Source organism: Phaenicophaeus curvirostris, chromosome 4 (genome assembly GCF_032191515.1).
Source record: "Phaenicophaeus curvirostris isolate KB17595 chromosome 4, BPBGC_Pcur_1.0, whole genome shotgun sequence".
Lineage (NCBI taxonomy): Eukaryota > Metazoa > Chordata > Aves > Cuculiformes > Cuculidae > Phaenicophaeus > Phaenicophaeus curvirostris.
In genome coordinates, this window is record NC_091395.1 from 34,494,020 (window position 1) to 34,517,284 (window position 23,265).

General features: G+C 37.5%; 1 protein-coding gene across 1 annotated transcript in view; it reads left to right on the forward strand.

The window, feature by feature from the left end:
- The window catches only part of HPGD (15-hydroxyprostaglandin dehydrogenase), a 56,503-nt gene extending 44,333 nt beyond the window's left edge, over positions 1–12,170 (forward strand). The window contains exon 5 of the mRNA XM_069855760.1: positions 11,550–12,170. Coding sequence (XP_069711861.1) covers positions 11,550–11,677 — 128 coding nt within the window. The 3' untranslated portion in view covers positions 11,678–12,170. The remainder of the gene's footprint in view (positions 1–11,549) is intronic.
- The last annotated feature ends 11,095 nt before the right edge of the window (positions 12,171–23,265 follow it).

Sequence of the window (23,265 nt, forward strand, 5' to 3'; positions counted from 1 at the left end):
AGATGATGACTTCCAAAATAACTTACACTGCCAACTATTCTGTTTAATAAATAATTAGTAACTGACTAATCTACTGTAATTTTCCAAGGTAAAAACAATGTGAAGACTTATTACACAACAGAAAGAAGGTAAATACAATGTTTACATTATTTTCATGTAGCAATGTAATTTTATGTTCACTGTGCATGCAGAATTAGATGAATAAAAATAGCAGACTATATAAAAAAGGAATTTAAACAACACTGTTCAGTCTTTTGGGATGTTGGCTATCTGGATAATTTTCTCCATAAGTATTTTGATTAATTCAGGATCCTCACAAAGGAGAGTATTACTATGAATCACCTTGAGTTTGGCTGGCTTTTGCAAGGCCAAAGGAATGTTCCCACTCTAAAAGATACCTTTAATTGGAAGGAATTAATCAACAGTTTAGAGTAGAAGAAATACGCAACAGACTCCATCTGCTTGAGAGCTCAGTGCTTTGTAGGTACTTGACTCAATAGTAAATGGTCTTGTAATTTTTCTGTAATTTCTCTACTTTAGTAAGAACTTGAAATATCTTTAGCATAGTGACAACTGCTTTCTCATCTCTCTTTGTTTGTTCTTCTTTCCCCTCTCTTCTCTCTCTGTGTCCAGTAATGTAAACTTTGTTGTATATATGATGTTGTTAACTATTGCCTCAGAAATATTTACCCAGGAATTCTAAACAGGTTAAAATTTTTCCAATCAAATTATTCAAGCTGCAAGCTTTCCACAAGTGAAGGTTTCTACCACTAATACAGAAGTGTAAAGTTACCTAGCAAACTCAGAACTTCCAAACATTACTTCCAGAACACGAATGGGTTAAATTTTAATATGTCATGATGGAGGCCAGTAGCACAGAGAAATCTAGTCCTCCCACAACACAAAAAGAACACTGAATTGCAACACAAAGGTCTCCAAACAGCCTGTACAATCATCAGTAGATACCACGTCAATGCTAATTAAGTAGAGTTGACACAACTTTTGCTAGAAGGTATGGAGAAAGATGTCTAAACTTGGGAAAACCTGCATAGTTTTCTTGAGTAACATTCAGTTTTAGGAAGTATCTAATTGATATAAGTCTTACCAGTTTTACCTGGGAAAGAGACAAGTATTACATGTGCGTACTCAAATCTGGAAGGAAAGGAAAGTTAATGTTTGAATGCCGTAGAAGTAACATGTAATAAATAGGTAAGTTTGAGAAATGAAAACAAAGTATTTGTACAGAGTAATTCAGCTTCCAAAGTTGAAAGATTTCTGGTGCCTATGCTGGATAAAAATTCACTAATATTACATGCATTACTACAATAATGCAACTCTTTTCAGAAGAGTTGCTAATGGGTCATGAGTAGTCAGATGCTTTATTGATTTAATAAAATCTAAACACAAATCCACTTAAAAAAAGATAATGATCGCTTCATTGATCACAAATGTAAAGTTTTATATTTATTTTTAAATAAAATAATGTTTATATGCTCTTAATTTATAGAATCATAGAATAGTTTGGGTTGGAAGGGACTTTAAAGGTCATCTAGTTCAAGCCCTTCTGCTACAGGCAGGGGCACCTTCCACTAGATCAGGTTGCTCAAAGCCTCATCCAGCCTGGCCTTGAACACCTCCAGAAATGGGGTATCCACAACTTCTCTAGGCAACGTGTTCCTGTGCCTCACCACACTCACAGTAAAAAATTCCTTCCTAACATGTAATCTAAATCTACCCTCTTTCAAGCTTAAAAACTTTACCGCTTGCCCTATCATGCACTCCTTGGTAAAGAGCCCCTCCCCAGCTTTGCTGTAGGTCTTCTTTAAGTACTGGAAGGCTGCTCTAAGGTCTTCCTGGAGCTTTCTCTTCTCTAGGCTAAACAAGCCCAACTCTCTCAGTCTGTCTTCCTATGGGAGGTGCTCCAGCCCTCTGATCATCTTCGCGGCCCTCCTCTGCTTTTGGCTTCAGAACTGAACACAGTACTCCAGGCTGGGTCTCGAAGGAGTGGAGTAGAGGAGGAAAATCACCTCCCACAACCTACTGCTCACTCTTCGTTTGACGCAGCCCAAGATATAGTTGGCTTTCTAGACTACAAGCGCACATTCGTGGCTCATGTTGAGCTGCTTTTCCACCAGCTTCCCCAAATCCTTCTCTTCCAAGCTACTGTCAATCCGTTCTCTGCCTAGTCTGTATTTATGCTTGGGATTGCCCTGACCAAGGTGCAGGACCTTGCACTTGGCCTTGTTGAACTTCATAGGGTTCGCACAAGCCTACCTCTGAAGCCTGTCAAGGTCCCTCTTGATGACATCTCATCCTTCCAGCATGTCAATCGCACCACACAGCTTGATGGTGTTGGCAAACTTGCTGAGGGTGCCCTCAATCCCACTGTCTGTGTCTGTGTCTGTGTCTGTGACAAAGTTGTCTAACATCACCAACCCCAATACTGACTCTTGAGGGACGCCACTCATCACCTGTCTCCCCTTGGACTGCAGGAAGGGGTCCAGAGTAGGGCTACAAAGATGATCCAAGGACTGGAGCACCTTCCATATGAGGACAGGCTGAGGAAGTTGGGCTTGTTCAGCCTGCAGAAAGCTCCGAGGAGATCTTATAGCAACCTTCCAGTACCTGAAAGGAGCCTACAAGAAAGCTGGAGAGGGACAATTCATAAAGGCTTGTGGTGATAGGACAAGGGGGAATGGGTATAAACTGGAGAAGGGCTGATTTAGACTAGACGTTAGGAAGAATTTCTTCACCAGGAGACTGGTGAGACACTGGAACAGGTTGCCAAGGGAAGTTGTGAGTGCCCCATCCCTGGAGGTGTTTAAAGCCAGCTTGGATGGGACCTTGGGTAACCTGATATAGTGGGATGTCCTTGCCCACGGCAGGGGGGTTGGAATTAGGTAATCTTTAAATTTCCCTTCCAACCCTAACTATTCTATGATTCTATGAGTCTAAGACAAACACTATAACTCTAAATGTTATCCCTTCCTCGTTCTTCCCCCAGCTTTTATGGCTGAGTGCAAACATCATATAGTGAGGAATATCCCTTTGGTCATTTGAGTGAGCTGTTCCAGCTATGTCCCCACCCAACTTTTTGTGCACTCCCAGCCTATTCACTGGCAGGACACTGAGAGAAACAGAAAGGGCCCTAACAGTCTGTAAGCACTGCTCAGCAATAATTTAAACACCTTTGTATTTTCAAGACTGTTTGGTTACAAATACAAAATGTGGCACCACACAAGCTACTATGAAGAAAATTAACACTATGCCAGCCAGAACTAGTACACTTACACACACACACACAAGAAGTAACCAGAACAAACAAAATACTTCATTAAGATATGGGTCAAATATGCCATCAGAGCCAGCTCAGACCAATTTATAAACCAGACTAGTGTAAGCCAGGAAAAGGAAAAAACATCAAAAAGGAGGGGTAGAGGCTTTCCACTTACCACTTAAGGAAAGTGAAACATGATCAAATGCTAAGGGAAGGTGCATATTTGACAGCCTTTTTTTGAAATTATTTTTTCCTATGAACAGAGACATATACAAACACAAACCAAAGAGTGCTCTAAAGATTTTAAGTCAATTGTTTTTCTGGAGAGGAGGAATTTAGTGAACATTTAACAGTGCACACACTGAATTTGAGATATCTGAGCACTGAAAGAGATGATGAGCTGCAAAAGTATTTCTGAGTTCACAGATACAAAGACACTTTCCCCATGGTCCAGGGAAATTCTATTCAAAAAGACAAATAGGAAAGCTGAGAAAAATGTTCAACTACTGTTTGTCTGAATGGTGACCTCAAAGCAGGTACAAGGTCAGCAAGAATTCAGTAATGCAGAAGATTAATTGCATTGACTATTACAGCACTTATTCTTTGTTATTGAAGAGAAAAAAGCCCACAGCTTAATAACACTAGTTTTGCATGACAGATGAGAGGAGTGTGTGGGTGTTAGGTATAGTGCCCAGCACAGCTTTTATTCTGGAAATGTTTGTGAAGTACATCTCAGTCCACTTAAAAACCTGATACTAGAAAAAAAAAATAAAGAAAGAATTTTCTAAAAATCAAACACATGAACAAACATGGCCAGTAAAACTATCCTTGGGCCTTGCTTTCTTGACTGTCACAGCAGGTGGAGTAGCATAATGTTCCAGTTAAAATGATTTGGCAGGTATGCAAAAACTACTGTAAATGAAGGAGAAAACAAGTCTACTCTGTGAAGAGCAAATTCATTTTCCTGTCCAGTGAACCTACTTCAGAGTGGCTTTCCTGTTATTGGAGTAATTTGCCACTTTAAATACAATAAATTAAGAATATTTTTTGTTGGCAAGGTCACTCAACACACAGTAAGTAATTCAAGGAAACGGCCAGCAATTCTCAAGTGTAAAACAACAGCACTAAGATCAGCTGCTGCAGTAGCAACGGCAGTAAAATTTGTTGCTGTATCTTGGCACTAGAGTGTGCCAATATCCACAGCAGTGACAAGTCAGTGTGCATCTAAGTGGTGACTAAGTCATCGCTTACAAAGCTCTTGTTTTTATGATATTCTCAGTTCATCGTATTGCTTCCCCTATATCTTATGGCGAGTGTTGGTATGCTACAAACAAAACTGAAAATATCTATTAACGTTTATTAGCAGCTTCTCTTTATTTCAAAGGATGAATCATCTCTTGGCTCCCTGAAACTCTGAGTCAATCTTAGCCACTCCTGCACTGACTCATACTTGCTATTACTACTGTTATGGGGACTCCAGTGAGGTATTCCAGTCCGTATTACTAGTGCCATAACACATATCTGATTCACACCAAATCACATGTTGCCAGTGAGCACTGTATAATCCCAGGATGTACAGGACAATGGAAATATTAAATCAAAAACATGCAATATTTCTGTTAAAATATTAGTAAACTAGACAAGGTACTTGATCATTCTCAACAAGACATGGCTGCTTGAGTGCTCCAGATCAAATTAGAAGGTACAAGAGCCCTACAAAGCACTAAGGAAATAGAGAAGGAAATCATTCACATGTGAGCAGAACATTATCAATCAGGATGTTACTCATTTGTGCTTTTGTATCAAGGTGAAAAAAAAGGGAGGGGGAAATTCACTCAGACCTCTAGGGACCATTTTCAGCATTCAAGTTTCTCCAGAATCTTGAAGAACCTATTGTAAATGTGTGCACATCTGGTAATATCTCCACTAAAGGATGTTGCTCTGAGCCTTCAACTACCATATGTGACAGTTGCTTATAATAAGATCCAGAACAAGTAAGGATTATCAGGGCTCCACATACAAGTCATAAGAAGGATGTTGAGGCTCTGGAGCGAGTCCAGAGAAGAGCAATGAAGCTGGTGAGGGGGCTGGAGAACAGGCCTTACGAGGAGCGGCTGAGAGAGCTGGGGTTGTTTAGCCTTGGGAAGAGGAGGCTGAGGGGAGACCTCATTGCTCTCTACAACTACCTGAAAGGAGGTTGTAGAGAGCGGGGTGCTGGCCTCTTCTCCCAAGTGACAGGGGACAGGACAAGAGGGAATGGCCTCAAGTTCCGCCAGGGGAGGTTTAGGCAGGACATTAGGAAAATGTTTTTCGCAGAAAGGGTCATTGGGCACTGGCAGAGGCTGCCCAGGGAGGTGATTGAGTCACCTTCCCTGGAGGTGTTTAAGGGATGGGTGGATGAGGTGCTGAGGGGCATGGTTTAGTGTTTGATAGGAATGGTTGGACTCGATAATCCGGTGGGTCTCTTCCAACCTGGTGATTCTATGATTCTAAGTCTTTACAACTCCAGAACTACCTCACTAGAAACATGTAAAATTCCTTAAACCTATTACTTAAATACATATTTTCTCAGGATTTCAGAGACAGTAGAAGTAACAATGCAGCAGCATGATCCCTTAATGGACTATTTATCTTTTGTGGAGTCGCTTTTTTGTTGTTTGTTTGTTTTGTTGTTTGTTTGGGGTTTTTTTCACATGACATTGCTCTTTCCTGTTCCTCCCAATAGCTTTTGCCACTAGGAATCTGAATAGGAGAATAATCCATGGGTCTATCAATATACAAGCTAGGGAGGTTATCTGAATTAAAAGGTACTCCTGAACTTACCTTGACTGTGAAGTACAGAACCCTTGAAACTGTTATTCTAATTGAAATTATCTGAATCTAAAAAATGTCAAAATAAAACAAAAAAAACTCATAACATTTTTATTGGACACGGACTTAGGAAGAATAAGACAGAGTGAAGAAATAACTTGTTGCTCTTAATTACAAAAATATATTCTTTCCTACTTCTCATATCTCCTTTTAATCAATAAAATGTCAAAGATTATCAGACCAGAGTGTTCACTTGCATTATTACACTCAGTATTCACAAACACAGTTATCATCAATGATAAATCTAATTACTAGTTACCAACCCTCTTCCTTCTCCCAGTCAAACCCAGACTTAATTTTATTTTATTCTAAGAAATAACTTTCATTGAGTCTGATGTCCTGTTCTATATCAGGATCACATGCATAGTCTCTCATAGTCTGGATCTCTCAATAATCATTTGCGTGCAATATATTTACATGCAGAAGAATTGTTTATGCAGACTTGTTGCATTGAAAATCTCAGCTTAGAAACCGTGTCAAAAAGAAATTATAATATAGGAAGGTTTAAGTTACTTAATGAGTTAGTAAACTACACAATAATTAACCAGGGTGAAATCCTGTTCAATGCGTAGTCTATTTTCATACTCTAAAGAAAGGCTGCTTCTGAAACCTCTGGACCTTGGCTTTTTTTATTATTATTTTTAAACCCTTTTTGTTCCTATAACTTATCCATAAATGCATCTGCCTTTCTGACATTTCTAACACGCCTCTTGCCCCCACCTTCCCCTACCCATACACTATAGCTCTTTTTTTTTTCAGAAAAGCCTTTCTAAGCCTTCCTTCTCTTCATGTTTTTCCAGTACCTACTTTTATTAAGTATTCTGATTTTTTTTCTTAAACTTAATAATTTGTAAGTTGTTCCCTTTTACTGTTTTAAATTCATATCTTCAAATCTCCTGTAAAACAAGCTTTCCAGGTTTTTTAATCCAAAACTCTTTTTACAAGGTCTCTGGACTGGGAAGACTGTTGCTTCTCTGCTTGCAGCACATAGCTTCCTCCTTCAGTTTTCTCTCTCTTATTTTCTGATGAAGCTTTTGTCACCTGAACAGATGAGAACATATGCAATGCTGTAGAATAAAAATGAAATGGAACAAATGAAACAAAATAGCAAATGTAATGTAAACTCAGCCAAGCCTTGCAATAATGCAGCACATAAGTGAGAATGCAGTTCATAAAGAAAAATTAAATAATAAAAATCAAAACTGATTTTAAAAAGGTGTGAGAATCCAGATGACACAGAATTTGAGTAAGGCAGATCAGGGTTTTCTCAATCTACCTTAGCCATCTTCAAAATTTTAAATTAAAGAAACAAATTATTTCTCATATTTAATTTACCTTTTCCATCTGCCTGCACAAAGCCAAGATAAATCTGTCCAGTTAAACTCAGCAAGAATTGCGGTAACCTTGAGGATGGATCTGCAATAATTATGTTACATAGATAACTATGGTTTCACTGACAAGTCATTCAATTCACATACAGCAATTCTTTTGTAAGTGATAAAAACATCACTATCACTGTTAAATGAGACAAGAAAGGACAGCTTTAAGTTTGATTAAAATTCAGTGGCCTATTTTAGCACACAACTATGTGGGACTTGCACTCAATGCTCCATGAAGTACCAACACCTGTGTGAGGAAGTAGTAGAGGTTTTTAAAATAAATAATCCTGTCTCCAATTTCCATATGATTTTTGAACATAGAATTTGACCCCTTTATAATAAATTCACCAGGCAATGCAAGTTACTTCATTTTCCACCACATTCCTCCTGTACTAAATCCAGTTTAATTCCTCCTGTATACAATTTAAATACTCAAATTATTTTCATGACTCACTAGTAATGGAATGCAAGGTATATCATATCTGTCATGCCTGATGTGTCATATTTGGCTTGGCTAACAATTTTCAGCCAAGTAGACTCAATGCACATTTGTTATCTCTATGTATCTTTGATTGTAAATTCCTCAGGGCAGTGACTGAGACCTCAACTAGGTATTGAAATCTACTAAACAAACATCAGTAGTTAACCAGTACAGTAAGTTTCCATGACTTCACTGATTGCCAAACACTTTTCACCACAATAATTGCCAGCCAATTAGAGAAGTTCCTGAACATTGTATCAGCTTCAATATTTGATATAAATTTAAGCAGCACGAATGTGTTTGATAATCTCAATAACACGAATCTTATTGGGCACCAAAAGAGTAAATATATCTGCATCAAATCACTTGTTGTTGGGATTAATCAAATGTATTCTTTGTTGGCTATCTTCCATACACTGGCAAGGCATTCTTTTCAACATATTTCAATAGAATTACTGAGATGCACAACACACAAACCAGCCCTATCACTATCAGTAGCATGCCTCTGTAAAGCACTAAAAGTCTCAGCACTTCCCTGAAACTCATACAGATTTGGCTGTGCCAGGCAGATAAGAAAGAGGCCAAAAGGACAAAGATAAACTTGCTAGGCCTTTAAAACTGTAGCATAGTTTTTGTGCACTGCTACGACACAGCAAAGCTTTCAATAAACACCATTACACTTTACATAGCAATGATAGGTGGTACCTTCTTACTGAAATTCCCCTCAATTTTTTTCCACTTTCCTATAGCTGCAGTCACATCACATTGTAGGAAATATAAGTTTTCACATTTTGACTTTTCATTATCACTACACTAAATATGGAGCAAAACAGCTTACAAATGAATCAACAGGATTTTAAAGCACAGTTAGACTGTCAGACTGCCCTTTGTAGCAACCATGTGGTTCCCAAGAACCAAACCCCAAGAAACACTTTATGGCATCTACTTCAATGACAATTCTACAACTGAAATCAATAGAAATAATACATCAGATATTCAATATGCTCTAAATGTCCTATTTGGGCAAGGCACACTGACCATGGTTTGAACTTTGTTCTTTTCCAGCTGTATGTTTGCCTTTTCAGGTACTTGTGAACATAAGAGGGGGGAGCATACTTTAATTAAAGTCAATAAGATTAAATAACTCACGTATTACAAATATGATCACTTACCTTAAATGAAAACCCAAGCACTGTGAGCAAAATCCCAATGGAGCACATATCAGTGGACAATTTTTATCATACTGATTAATCTATTTATACTGTTTAGACTGAGGCATTACTGTACATGGTATGTAAAAATTCTTATATGTCAGAAGATCTCATTGCTGCAAGGTAATGGCCTTTTTTCTCCTTTTTGGGAGAAAGAGAAAAATCACTAAATCCAGTTTATCTTTGGAAACCTTTCCTGCCATTTATCAATCCCTGACGTATATAGAAGAGCATTTCTATTTCCACTTCCAAAATACTCTACAGTCACATACATTGCTTGACAAGTATTTAACCTCCAGCCCTTCTGCCTTTCCACCTTCCTCCTTGTGAAGTGCTTTCAGTATTACTCTTACAATGATACCATTAGCGTAGGTAGAACCAAGTTAATTCCACAAATGTACTAAAAGACCCAAACATGCATCGAATATTTGTAAATCACAGTTTCTATTATTTGGAAGCATAATCCTGCATTTCTGTGTTGATACAGCCAATGCTCTTCTTTTTGCTTTAAACAAATTAAGAATAGTCTTATGTAATTGTCTGGTATTTGAATTTGCCTACTTCCTCAGTATGGTTCCTGAATGCTTTTTCTTTTCCTAGTAATTTCAGATAGCCTTTTTGTTTCAAAACCTTGCAGAGTCACATTTGAAGTCCATTTTGAATTACAGACAGATAAACCTCTTCCACATTCAAAGATACAAATAATAAATTCTCCACTGTTTATACAGTTTTCGGAAAGTCTGAAGATTTAGTGTGAAAGGAGAACACGGTATTACATAAAAACTATGTAGGCAGATTACTCTTTCAAAAAGAAAACAGAGGCTATTCCTAATTTTTCTTGCTGGACAGTCCTAAAAAAAAGCAGTCTGGCAGAACATACTTTATCATCTTATAATATCAAAAAAGACGTATAGGTCTGAAAAATAAACTCAGCTCTGTTCGAAACAGTACCTATGTGCATTGTGAAAGCTCTTTTTGGAAATTCCTGGACTAAAGAATTTAATAGATATTCTGTCTGGCTTTTTCTGTGAAGCAGTGCTGACAGACACCTCTAGAAATCCTCCCGGCTACATTTTCAAGTCTTTTGCCGATGCAGCAGTCGCTCCTATATAAAATACAAAGTTCTCAAAGGACATCTGCTGGAGACTCTCTAAAACAACATGTACAAAAAGCTGTGGTTTTGTCAAAGTACTGTTCTGTGATTTTGGTAATTTCCAAGAAACAGTGTTAGAATGAAATAGCAAGCTTTTCTAGTATTTCCTTATGAGATTTGTACTATATCTCTAAGAGTAAGGAGTTTTAAATTGGGAAATGGATTTGTGGGTGCACATGAAATTATACTCCCTGATGGGCCAGAGAGACTTGCTGTATGAAATATACTGCAGCAAAATTCATACCAATATAAACACTTATGAAAGGTACCTTATTAAACTGAGCAGATTCATTGATTAAAACCATCAATTAACTTGGAAGGGGGGAAATCCACCCCCCAAAAAAAACCTGTCAGCCTCATCTTGAAAAATAGAAAAGCCTATAGTATTAAAGGTGGTAGGAATTTTGTTTCTTAACATCAACTCAAAATATATTTTCATCATAGAAATTTCTATTCCGTATGTTTTAATGACAAACCTTGGCCTTGATTTTACCTTCAGGCTAAAAGATGCAAAGATTTCTCATCGTCTTTGGTGTGACCTCCCCATACGTTGTCTAAACAGACACCTTGATGTTCAGAGTGCTTATGGTTTCTAGCCACAAAACAAAGGGCAAGAAAGTAGTTAGATATGTTTTTAAAAAATTATACTAAAACCCAGAGGTAATGGAAGTTAATGAAGTTTTGTGTCACTCAGGATTTTACTAACTACAATAATAAAACTTACTCATTAATTATTTTACAGTTATATCTGGCTAGGTTATCACAATGCTGCTTTTTGCAGAACTATTGATTTCAGAAATGTTAAAAAATGCACCTACATCACCATCTTGTGGAAAGTATCCATTCTGCAGTGACTGGATTGCCTTTGCTGGATCAAATGCCATTTCAAAAGGAAATTTCCATTTCTTTTGATATTTTGCTTTCACCTGTTAGACACACAAACATTTTTGTAATAAGACAGTACCAATTTAGCTTGAACTCCTCTTCCTACATTAGAACGTAAATAGGATGTGATAGGTTCTGCATCAAACTTGCAGTCTGAAGCACAACTCAGCTGATACCTGTAACTGATGGAGAAAAAATCTCAGTGACCAACTTGTTGAATGTTCTCATTTTCCAGAATCAGCTTTATAAAATCCCCATTCTTTCCCCTGCATTTTAATCTTTAAATACTCAGCAGCTCCAATAAGGCCTCCAGTACCATCTGCACAATATTTCTCACCCGCAGAGAAGCTGTCACTGAGCAGAATTCATGGCCAGACTGGGACCAGCTCTGCAGTGATTATGAAGGAAGCACCTGTGTAAAAGCTCTCCATCACCCTTTACAGGTTAAAACACAATTCTTCCCCACTATATCCTGTAAATCTGCAATGTATTTATTTTTCACTCAGGGCTGATAAGTAAGCATTATTCATTTACAATCAGTGTTGTATCAGGTAGATTCAGTGAAAGGATAAGAACGTGTCTAATTTTCTATTTACCTGAATTTCGTTATATTGAGATTGATAATGTTGAAGGAATCACCTGTGAAAGTCAAAAAAGCAAAATACCACAACACAAGGTACAAAAGTTTATAGCATGAACTATAATTGCAGCAAAACTAATGTTGGAATCAAGACTGAAGTGTTGCAAATGTGCTGTGATGCCTCTGTTACGGGCTGTCAGTTCAATACATTTAGCAAATACATAATCAAGTCTTCTACACTTTCACCTGGACCTACTCTATTTTCACATTAATATCCCTAATTCTTTTCCCTTATCCCTCTCTATCACGCTTCCACAGGTCACTACAAGTACAACTGTATCTTGATGCACTCTAAATACTCCAAACCAGTCTAAGAAAATATTTCTGCATTCTTGAGGTGATGAAGATTATACAGCACTTTTTTAAGAGAGCATTACTTTATTGTACCCAGCAGGAAGACTACTGAATTCTGAATGCCAAAAAAAGAGGCCATTTGGGTATTTTTTGCACTCAAAGCACAAACAAGCCACCCTTTGTCTATGATGAATGGGGCAAAGGAGATTACTGGGAAAAGCAGGGTAGGAGATCAACAATAGGATGGAATATTTTTCACTTGAGTGAAAACTGCAACAAACAATGGGACTCGCCTCACTTATGATGAGCTACTGACAAAGACAGATAACCACTATGCCTACTTCGGACCATAAATACCAGTTACCACTGGAAAAGCAAAGAGAAATTAGATGTTGGTAATCTAAGAGTTCAAGTATGTGGCATAACTATTAACTGCCATGATGCAGCATTTTATTTAATATTTTTAGAAACATTGTTAGAGATAAAGAGACTTCGAAGTTTTAATAAAATTCTGTCCACCTCAGGGTCGTAGACTTCAGAATTAGACAAAAAAACCAAATTTTCTGACTGAAAGTAGAACCACAAGCTCTCAAGGTTTTTACAGTCCAAGTTGACATAAAATAAAGGTACACACATGCTTGCAACAAATCTGACCACATGCCTGGAGAAGAGGTCAATTTCCAGTCACAAAAACCAGCTGTTTTTTCTGGCAATCATGCATTTAAACAACAAAGACAACACTCGCCAACCACCCACCCCAAAACCAACTGTTAAATTGAATAGGGAACTTCATTGCATTCATTTCTTTCACAGCTCCCAGGCTGAGCTGGAACTTGCATTAGCACAGTTCTGTCAAAAAGATTCTTTGCTTTTGTCCTGCAAATATAAGATCATCTTCTGCACAGCCTATTAAATCTGCCTGGGTTTGCAAACCTGTTAAAATGGCAAAGTCAATGTGCTTTAAAAGAGTGAAAATGAAAAATTTCTGCTTCCACAGAGAAGTACTACATTAAAGTTTTCAAAAACAGTAAGTATAAAGCTACTTAGATATTTTTTATTAGAGGAAATAACTCTAAGCATTTACTTATTTAAGGATGTGAATTAGCCCCTGCACATCCTGGTCTTCTCCTCTTCTGCCTCCTAACGCTCTTCAAGGACAGCAGCAGCACCACCACCACCACATTTTTGGCCCAATTCGGAAACCCTCATCTCCATCTACTGCATTTCCAGTTGCAAGAAATGAGAACAAAATTAATAAGAAAATTGTATGTAATGTATTTTTTTTAATAAATAAATATTATGCAATGAATAGTACGTCTGATATTCTTCAGCAGCTCAAGCCTGCGAAGTTATTTTCTTAGAGACTTTTTGGGAAACGTGCTGTTGCCCAGTCTAAGTTAATACTCACTTTGGGATTTTTGATGCAAGAGAGGAAAGAGAAATGGATACAGAATTTGAGAGTTTCAAATGGAGATAGAATAAATCCAGGTAGAAGTGTGAGAAACTCTGAAAACATCTGTTTATCAAATTTTGATAAATGATAACATATATGAAAATAACTACTTAATAGAAACATTCTAATTTCTGAAATATGTATACACAAAAACGTATATGCACACATTAACAGTGGCAGGCCTGACACCACACATACATTCTCTGCCTTAATATGCAATCTATCCCTGTACCTGTCTTGACAAATGTTTAACATGCTTTAATAGCATACATAAATTTATCTTCAGCAAATCAATTCCACTTCAAATACAGAACTTGGAACAAGAACAATAAGGTTGGCAAAGAGCTAGACATTGCTGTTATCTGGACATGATGTAAAATATATTGCATACTTGCCTGTCAAATAACTCTAGCAAGGACCTCATGCCTGCATGGACATAACAAAATACCTCAGGCATTTGCAAAATGTGGTGATTAGCTAATTTCATTTCTGTGATATAGATTTCAACAAATATATGTTGTCATAGATGATATAGTCTCATTGCGTTATCACAAAATAAATTAAATTTAAAGGTTGTTCCAAAGATTAATGATGGAAATATAAAATATTGAGCTAATATTATTGTCACACTTCCAGTTTTTAAAAAATAAGTATATACCATGTGAGGAAGGACTAAGGTAAAGTGCTTATAAAACCAAGATCCTCTCAGGTGAAGTCTGGGAATAAATAATGAAAATATTAAATAAAAAATAAATTTTAATAAATCTAAAAGGGAGCCAACTCAATTCTCAATAAAGTTAGACTGGTAATGGATATACTTTTAACTGCTTGTGACTTATTCTTTGATTTAACTTTCTTTGTAAGATATGATTATTTTAACAGAGCCAAACATATCTGTGCACACGTGTGTCCGTCTGTATTACTGTAGTGATAGATAAAAAGATACATAATATATGTATGGAATTAATATACTTGCCAAATACTTCACATTAATGCTCAGTACCAACAGATACCTAACCAGCGTAATGGATGTTTGACTTCGTGAAGAGGTATTAACCTGTTTCACATGCTTTAGGGACATTTAGTCATTTTTTGGTGTTGTTGAATATAAATAAATATTTTGGAAGAATTCAGTGTATTGATGGTGTTGTGGAAACACCCAGTAATCAAAAATGAAGATTCATTCCAACCAAAATTACTTAGTGTTCCTTTAAGCAAAGTGAACCACAAGTTCAGATGTTGTTTGGGAATATTACTTCACAATTCCTAAGTTTCCCTAAGTCTTTCCAAGCTGTGCACAATCACTCACAAATTAAAATTTCTTCAAAAGGAAAAATCTCTCTCTCTCAAGGGTACCTAGAAAACAGAATTGCTCACCCAGAGGGAAAAGGGCTCACTCAAGGATATATCAAGAAGGAAAAAAAATCACTCACTGTAAAGAGGATGAGGGGACTCAATCACAGGAAGTTACTTTGGGAGGCAGCCCATTCCCATGGGGAGAGTTCTCTGGTCATAGCCTACTGCTCCATGAACCAACCATTCAAAGGGGGTCTCTGGCAGGACCCTGTTTACACCATAGTTGAAATGAGATCTGTGGTCATTCTGACAGGCTGGGGACCCACATTTTCCAGGATTGCGTACCTGGCAACAGTTCTCTACCTCCTCCCTACCCAGCAGTATTGAGGATGGGAAATGGGGGTTTCAACAGCTGGGAAGGCCCCGTCTTTGTGTCTTTGGCAAAACCAGACCCTGATCTTCATTTGTTCCTTGTCAGTCCCTAGCCTTTTTTGGGTCCTTGCCATGCTGATGGTACTTGCCACAGATAATAAATATGTTGCCAGGTAATTATCAGCTGGCATATCCTGATAGCAGACCAAATAACAACTGTATCTCACCAAATGGGTTGAAAGCAAGTTAGAACTATATGATGCTACTGTGAAATGTGTTGCAATGCATAAGAGTCAAAGGAAAACAAAACTTGTTCTCAGAACTCAGTTAAACCCAAATAAATTCTATCTTGAATTTAGCTCAGACAAATCTGAAGACCCTCAGAATTCATCACATGCTGTATGTATAAATATATACAGTACTTCTTAATTTGATAAGCGTATGACAGGAATCTTTCAAACCTTAGGGACAGGCATAAACTTAAGTCCATGCATGAAATATTGGAGGTACTTCACATACCTAACCAAAACAAAACAAACAACCCCAAATCAATAAAAACACCCCCAAAACACAGTGCTTTCTGTTAGGCACATTCTGCAGTTAAAATCACAGTATGGCAGAACATCATAAGAATAAATTTCCACATGTCTAATTAAATGCGAAGTCCCTGACAGTTGCATTGAATCACTTCTGTTGAAAACTAATTCTAAATGAAGACAGCATTTTCCTCCTTACATATGATGAAATTAATTATTTTCTTGTCTTTTCCAGTACGATAACTGTTTTTACTGATAAGATGTCTGCTTCTCAGAGATTGTGTATAATTCCACAGAATACTTTAGAAAACTTTATATAGGTGTCACACAGGGGATAGACTAATTTAAAAAAATTATCAGCAGTTATTATATTATTATATCAGCACAGATAGAATTTCTTTGAACGAGTCCTTCAGTAGGGAGGAACAAGGACCTGATCCTGTAGATGGATGCGTTTAGGTGGCTGTCTTCGTAACAGTGACTGGAGACTGTGTGTCCTGAGGGACCATGGGGACCAGCCGTGTGCAGAGAGAGAGATGTGGGGCGAGCTCTTGGAAAAGGAAATGAAACACAATAATTCCATCACCATAGAATCATAGAATCACCAGGTTGGAAGAGACCCACCGGGTTATCGAGTCCAACCATCCCCATCGATCACTAGACCGTGTCCCTCAGCGCCTCGTCCACCCGTCCCTTGGACCCCTCCAGGGAAGGTGGCTCGGCCCCCTCCCTGGGCAGCCTCTGCCAGGGACAAATCACCCTTTCTGTGAAATGTTTTTTCCTGGTGTCCGGCCTGGGCCTCCCCTGGTGGAGCTTGAGGCCATTCCCTCTTGTCCTTGGGAGAAGAGGTAAAAGAAAATGGAAGGAGGTATCATCGTGGTAGGAATGGCTGGACTCAGTGATCCACTGGGTCTTTCTCAACCTAGTGATTCTGTGATTAGCAAAGTGATAATCTGATCTGTAGATGGTCAGATATGAAGTATAAATATGATGATTTAATATTTAAGAAAGACAGATGATTTTACCTATTTAAATGCAGTGGGAAGTACTCCCTTCTGTTTAGTGCAATCCAGTATCTCATCCCTCATTTGCTGATATGAGTAGACTTGCTTCTTACTTTATAGAATATATTGGTAAAATTATTCTATACGTGACAATGTCAAATATCCTAGACTGAATATGAGCCAGCACTGTGCCCATGTGGCCAAGAAGGCCAATGGCATCTTGGCTTGTATCAGAAACGGCGTGACCAGCAGGTCCAGGGAGGTTATTCTCCCTCTGTACTCGGCACTGGTGAGACCGCTCCTCGAGTACTGTGTTCAGTTCTGGGCCCCTCACCACAAGAAGGATGTTGAGGCTCTGGAGCGAGTCCAGAGAAGAGCAACGAAGCTGGTGAAGGGGCTGGAGAACAAGTCTTACGAGGAGCGGCTGAGAGAGCTGGGGTTGTTTAGCCTTGAGAAGAGGAGGCTGAGGGGAGACCTCATTGCTCTCTACAACTACCTGAAAGGAGGTTGTGGAGAGGAGGGTGCTGGCCTCTTCTCCCAAGTGACAGGGGACAGGACAAGAGGAAAAGGCCTCAAGCTCCGCCAGGGGAGATTTAGGCTGGACATTAGGAAAAAGTTTTTCACAGAAAGGGTCATTGGGAACTGGAACAGGCTGCCCAGGGAGGTGGTTGATTCACCTTCCCTGGAGGTGTTTAAGGCACGGGTGGACGAGGTGCTGAGGGACATGGTTTAGTGTTTGATAGGAATGGTTGGACTCGATGATCTGGTGGGTCTCTTCCAACCTGGTTATTCTATGATTCTATGATTCTATGATTTGGGAATCCCAGTCATAAAGGAAATCAGCATCCGAGAAAAACAGAGCAAAAAGACGAATTCACCAAAACTGACTCCCTTGTCAATTTTTAATAGTTTTCTGGTGTTGATGTACCAAATAGGAGTAAATATATTTTCCAGCTTCAACTTAGACTTGTTGACTGTCAGCTGGACTGTAGAGAATTATAAAAGAATCAACCACAGCAATATTTTGAGAGGATAGTTTAATTCTGTTGTTGCAATAATACTTTCTGCTCACTCAGGTAATGTGGTTACCAGGACAATGAATGACATGGAATTTATAAAGCAAAGTCTTTTGGGCCCTAAATAATGAATCATTTGTAAGACATCTCTAAGGGCTCTGCTGTGCTCCTTAAGACTCTCTCAAGTCTATCAAATGGCTCACTTGGCTTTAAAAAACAATGATTTTTTTTTTTTAGTGATTGCACTCCTCTGTAATTGCAAACAAAAACTTTTTTAGTATTAAAAAGTAGGCAAGAAGGTTCATGTTCTTACTTTTTTAATATTTTTGTCAGACTGTAAACTGGAATGATGATATTATATAATAAATGCAAGCTGAAATGCCCTTCCAAAATCTTGTTTCTTGCCTTTTTAGAAGGAAAATAATAATAAAATCAAATTAGAAGTAAAAACAAGCAGCACACTTCAAAATTTTGACAAAACCACTTTCAATTCAAAGCATGCTTCTCTACCATCATGCTGTTTTCATCATTCATTCATGCAGAGACTATAACAAGGTGCGTTTGCCATGGAAGAAATCTGCTATTAAGAAAATAATTTTTAAAATGAGCAGGTATATCTAGGTTAATATTTTGCTTTTCTTCCAGAGGCATATAAGTCAAGAATGAACATCCAAGAATAATGACACCTGTTATGATAGATCTTTTTTTCCCTGCTTTTAAAACTAGTTCAGGCTATCTTTAATGCTTTCCTTTAATCCAGAACAACACAATTAAGTTGCTGTGCTACAAAGAGTAAACAGTGACAGCTGAGTGCAAAGGCATCCCACAAGACAAATCCTGACTGCCACACCTGTACTCAGCAGTGAGGGAGGCTACTCAGAAGCCAGATGAACAACAGCTTTTGTTATGCAGCCTCAGTGGTCTCAAAACTGCAGACAGAAACATATGGATAGCATATCAGCACTGAAAATGACAGGTCTGCAAATGTGCAGCATCCTCCTGATTACCATTATTACTCTATAAGCCCAGTTTTCATATACAGAAAAATCTGGAGATCTATTTTTCTTGCCTTAAAGCTGGACATCAGAAATCACTTTAATACTTCAGAGCTATCAACTCAGTGTGTCTGAAAAGATTGCAGTTCCATGATATGTTCAGTAAGGGTTTTATATTAGTTCACAATTTCTCTCTCTAATTTAAACACTCAACTTCAGGGGATTTTATGTCCCTTATCCTAAAGTATACTTGCATAATTTTTAGCAGGTATTTGGGAACTCATAGAAGTTTTATGTATGTGTATCAAGATAAGAATAACCACTTTCATGTAAGTAAAAGTGGGATATGTAATGAAAAGCCGTAGACATAAAGAGAGCTAGATATTTCTGGACTGCTTTAGGGCCTTGACTCTGCATTTACTCATATGTATATCTCAGGAAAATTCTTACTTTCTACATGTTGCTTCTATTAATGGCACAATAGTACACATTCACAATTTCTTGCATACTATACCCTTGGACACTGAACAGTTATTTAGGATGCAGAAATCAGGGACCTTCTTTAAAGAATTTCTTTTTAAAGCATTCCTCCTAAAAGTTATGATTTTGTTGTGCTCATGTCCAAAAATGTAGATTGAGCCTTCAAATTCTTCTAAATCTGTGGCACTTTCTTAAAGAGCTAATTATGTGGTTTTATTCACAGAGTGATTGGTTACTGCACAATGTAGTTTTGCCACAGACTTGAGTGGTGCAGTATTGGGCCTTATAAGAAAAGTTATTCCTGCCTTTTCTCAAGATTCAAAATTTTTACTGGCAGTTTTCTCACAAGTATCTAATTTTTGCACATTATAGAATGTTTACAATGTTTAGCATTCATTAATGTAGTAATTAAGTATATGCTACAATGTTAATTTATTTAGACACTACTTAAAAGATACAAGATGATCACTGTATTTTATGCACAATACCCATTTAAACTGTCTGTCCAAGACAAAGTCTTTTATAGACTGAAGTGATTATTCTTCTCATGTTCTTTATTCTTTCTACATAAGTAAATTTAGTTCTCAAATTAGTTTCTACATAAACAAATCATTTCAGTGCAGCTTCAAACAACGTAAAGAGCCATGAAAGGAAAAAAAAAATAGACCAAAGAGCAGTGTTAATTCTGAATCACACTCAACATCTCTGAAACATGTTCTCCCTGCAGCCCGCTCCCTCCATCTTATTCAATGTTAGCTATAATTTCTGCAGGTGGCCAGAAAATGTGTCGCAATGACCACTTGCACATCTGTATCCCTGAAAAAAATTACATATACAGTTACTGTCTTGCTAATGCTCCTCCTTTGAGCCAAGGATATTCTCATGCAGTGGTGATACACATATCAATCAAAAAGATTAAAAAATAATTAATTGAGTTAAGGACTCTACAAGAGCTCTGAGACTTTAAAGAAAATCCAACATGCTATTTCCTCAAATTACAGAACTTTTAATTAATATGCTCTCAGATACCATTCACTTACTACCTACTGTAGACTTCTTTACATGTAACAAAGAGTTAAACTTGTATCAGTACTTAAACTACCCTATAAACTTCTGCAGGACTGACAGGGCCATAAAAACTCTGTTCATCACTGGTAAATTACTTTATTTTAATAGCACTAGCATAAATCCAAATGATAACAGTTACTGTCTAGATGTGATGTAACTGAGGTCAGCACTTGGATCCACATGTTTTAGTGCATGGTTATTTCTCTGCATATTTAAAACTTTAGAATCATACAATACTAATGAGACTGCAAACAAAGGAGAGTAAATTTCTATTTGTCATTTATCTTTATGCCCAATACAAAGTGTCTGTGCACAAACAGAAAAACAAGTCCCTTATAGCAGAGCAAGTTTAAATTTTATATTTAAACGCTTATATTCAGCAGAGTGAAAGGAAGTGCAGGGTATAACAAAACAGCAGCTTCACAAGCCAACATCAAACTGACTTGCACTACTATCCTGCTCTGTCTTAATATAGGCAACTGATCACTAGATTGCATGACAAAGATTGTGTGATATCAAGGGGTCTACAGAATAGAAAGTAGAGGACCCTGTAGCTCAGTTCTGGAAAGAAAATGAAACAGCTATATTGAACACAGACAAATCAATATAATAAACACCACAAACTGCAAAAAGTCTTTGAACACACACCAATCAATGGCAGAAGTGCTATTGTTTAATTTAGCTGGAAAAAAAAAACTTATGACTATTTTCTGGAGTGCTGCATTCCACATCATGTGGACAGGGGAAAGGGGACAGAGAGAGGGAGGGAGACTGAATTAGTTTTTCCATCTGTACTCTCTGCTAGGGAGCTGAGGATGTGATTTCCATGTTGCTGATGGAGACAGTCACATCAAACATCCTTGAAAAAGCTTCTAAAAAGATACCTGTGTCTATAACTTATTTCACTGCTCAGTATTGTATAGGAAAGCACTGTGAAATATGTAGGCAGAACTTAAAGGGATTTGTGAGTTTGGTTTCATTTAACTGTTCTAACTTAATAGAATCATGCTGGTGTACCACTGAGATAGTCCTTCTACTATGAGTTTATTGAACAACTACATTATTACAACCAACAAATGGAGCTAAAGATCACAATGAAGAATGTAACTGATTTTATTATGTCAAATCACCTGTTAAGATTGCAAGCTTGTTTTGATAGCATCTGCTTTCTTTTTTATATCCATAAAGTACATAAGGCAACAAAGCCTGGTACATTTTATAGGATCCGAGAACACCCATAGAGATAAAAAATACACATAAAACCATGCTTTCTGGAGTGCTTATCTTTGTAACAAACTCAAAACTTCTCTGCAAAAAACACCAGCCACTTTGCCCAGAAGTTTCTTCACACACCTAGAAAATTCTCTGTAAACACAAGTGGAATATGTCAGAGAACAGTGAGAATAAATTGCTTTCAAATATATTTATGAAAAAAGAAAAAATCAATTTCTTTTGCTCTCAAGTTTACACATAGGATCATGGTATTTTCAATAGACTTTGTATGTTTCAGAGTACCACATCTCAGACACAAAACTACAGTGTAAAATACTTTTGCCAAATGGCATTTCCACCTTTCTTCCCAGGATACATTTTGTTTATAAAATTTAAAAAAAAACAAACCAACCCAATTCTTAGCCCTTCAGTGCATTGCTCACCAATCTCACCAAGCTGACATGCACCTTTCCATACCAGATATCACAAGCTGTAAGGGTTTGAGACATTCTCCAAGGACAAACTTTAGAAGGAGGCCCTAGTTAAAATATTGGCAGCACATAAATTTGTCTTCTTAATGGCAACCACTTTACATTGTTTAGCACATTTAGCAGGATTTAAAGATGAATCTAGTACCGTCACAAACTCTCAGAAAAAGCTTATGAGGTGGAGGGGAAATAAAATGGTGAGAGATGAAACACACAATCACTGCCAGCAGGTCTTGAGCAAGTGCTGCAAAAGCAGGTGAAAAAAAATCTGGTGACTGTGAAGAGCTTGATGACGGCTCTGGGTCTGCTTCCTTTGTTCAACTGTTTCCACTTATATTCACTTCTGCATCTGTTGTATATTTAGGAGTGTTTTTATTCATAGCTTTGGATCCATTGAAGCAGGTGAGCATGTGTTGAAAAGCCAACTAAAAAAAATGAGACCTTAAAAAGAAAATCTAAAGCAGTTCAGAGAGAAGATGAACAAATCCTCTGCAAATTAAGGCATCCACATTGTAATTGGGTCTATGTCATATCAAGAGAGAGTTCAATTTTAAAGTAAACTGAGGAAAAGTAATTTGATGCAAACAATCTTTCTTGGCAAGGACTGTCCAAAGTGGATTACAGAAAATATACACACATACCGCATTTATCAAGCATACAATGATCTTCCTTAAGCAGCTTTCCCTCCATATTCCCACTGTTCTACTTTAAGATAATATATAAAACTGTATTTATATGTTGACAGAGGAAAGCATATAATCCAAGTGCATAGTTGTGGGGAGATGAGTTAATTACACACAAAATGCCTTTTCTGAATAGGAATATTTGAGGGAAGGTGGTAGATCGGGGTGCGCAGGTCGGAGGAGAAAGCAACGTGCAGCCTTATCTCTAAAGCACTTCTTATCTTCTGAGTCACATGAAAAGAGTTTGGGGGTTTGTGGTTGGGGTTTTTTTTTACGTACAACCTTATTTTTATACCTTAATTGCTGGTTAGGACAATATGGAGTGTTATGTTTGGGGCTATATGCAAAAGTATTAAAATAAATTAAAACAATAAATTTCCTTTGTCCTGCTGAGAGCACTTAATTCTGACAGGAACTGTGAAGGACTCCACAGTCCAATAAATTATAATGTTACATCTAAAGAGTTGAGAG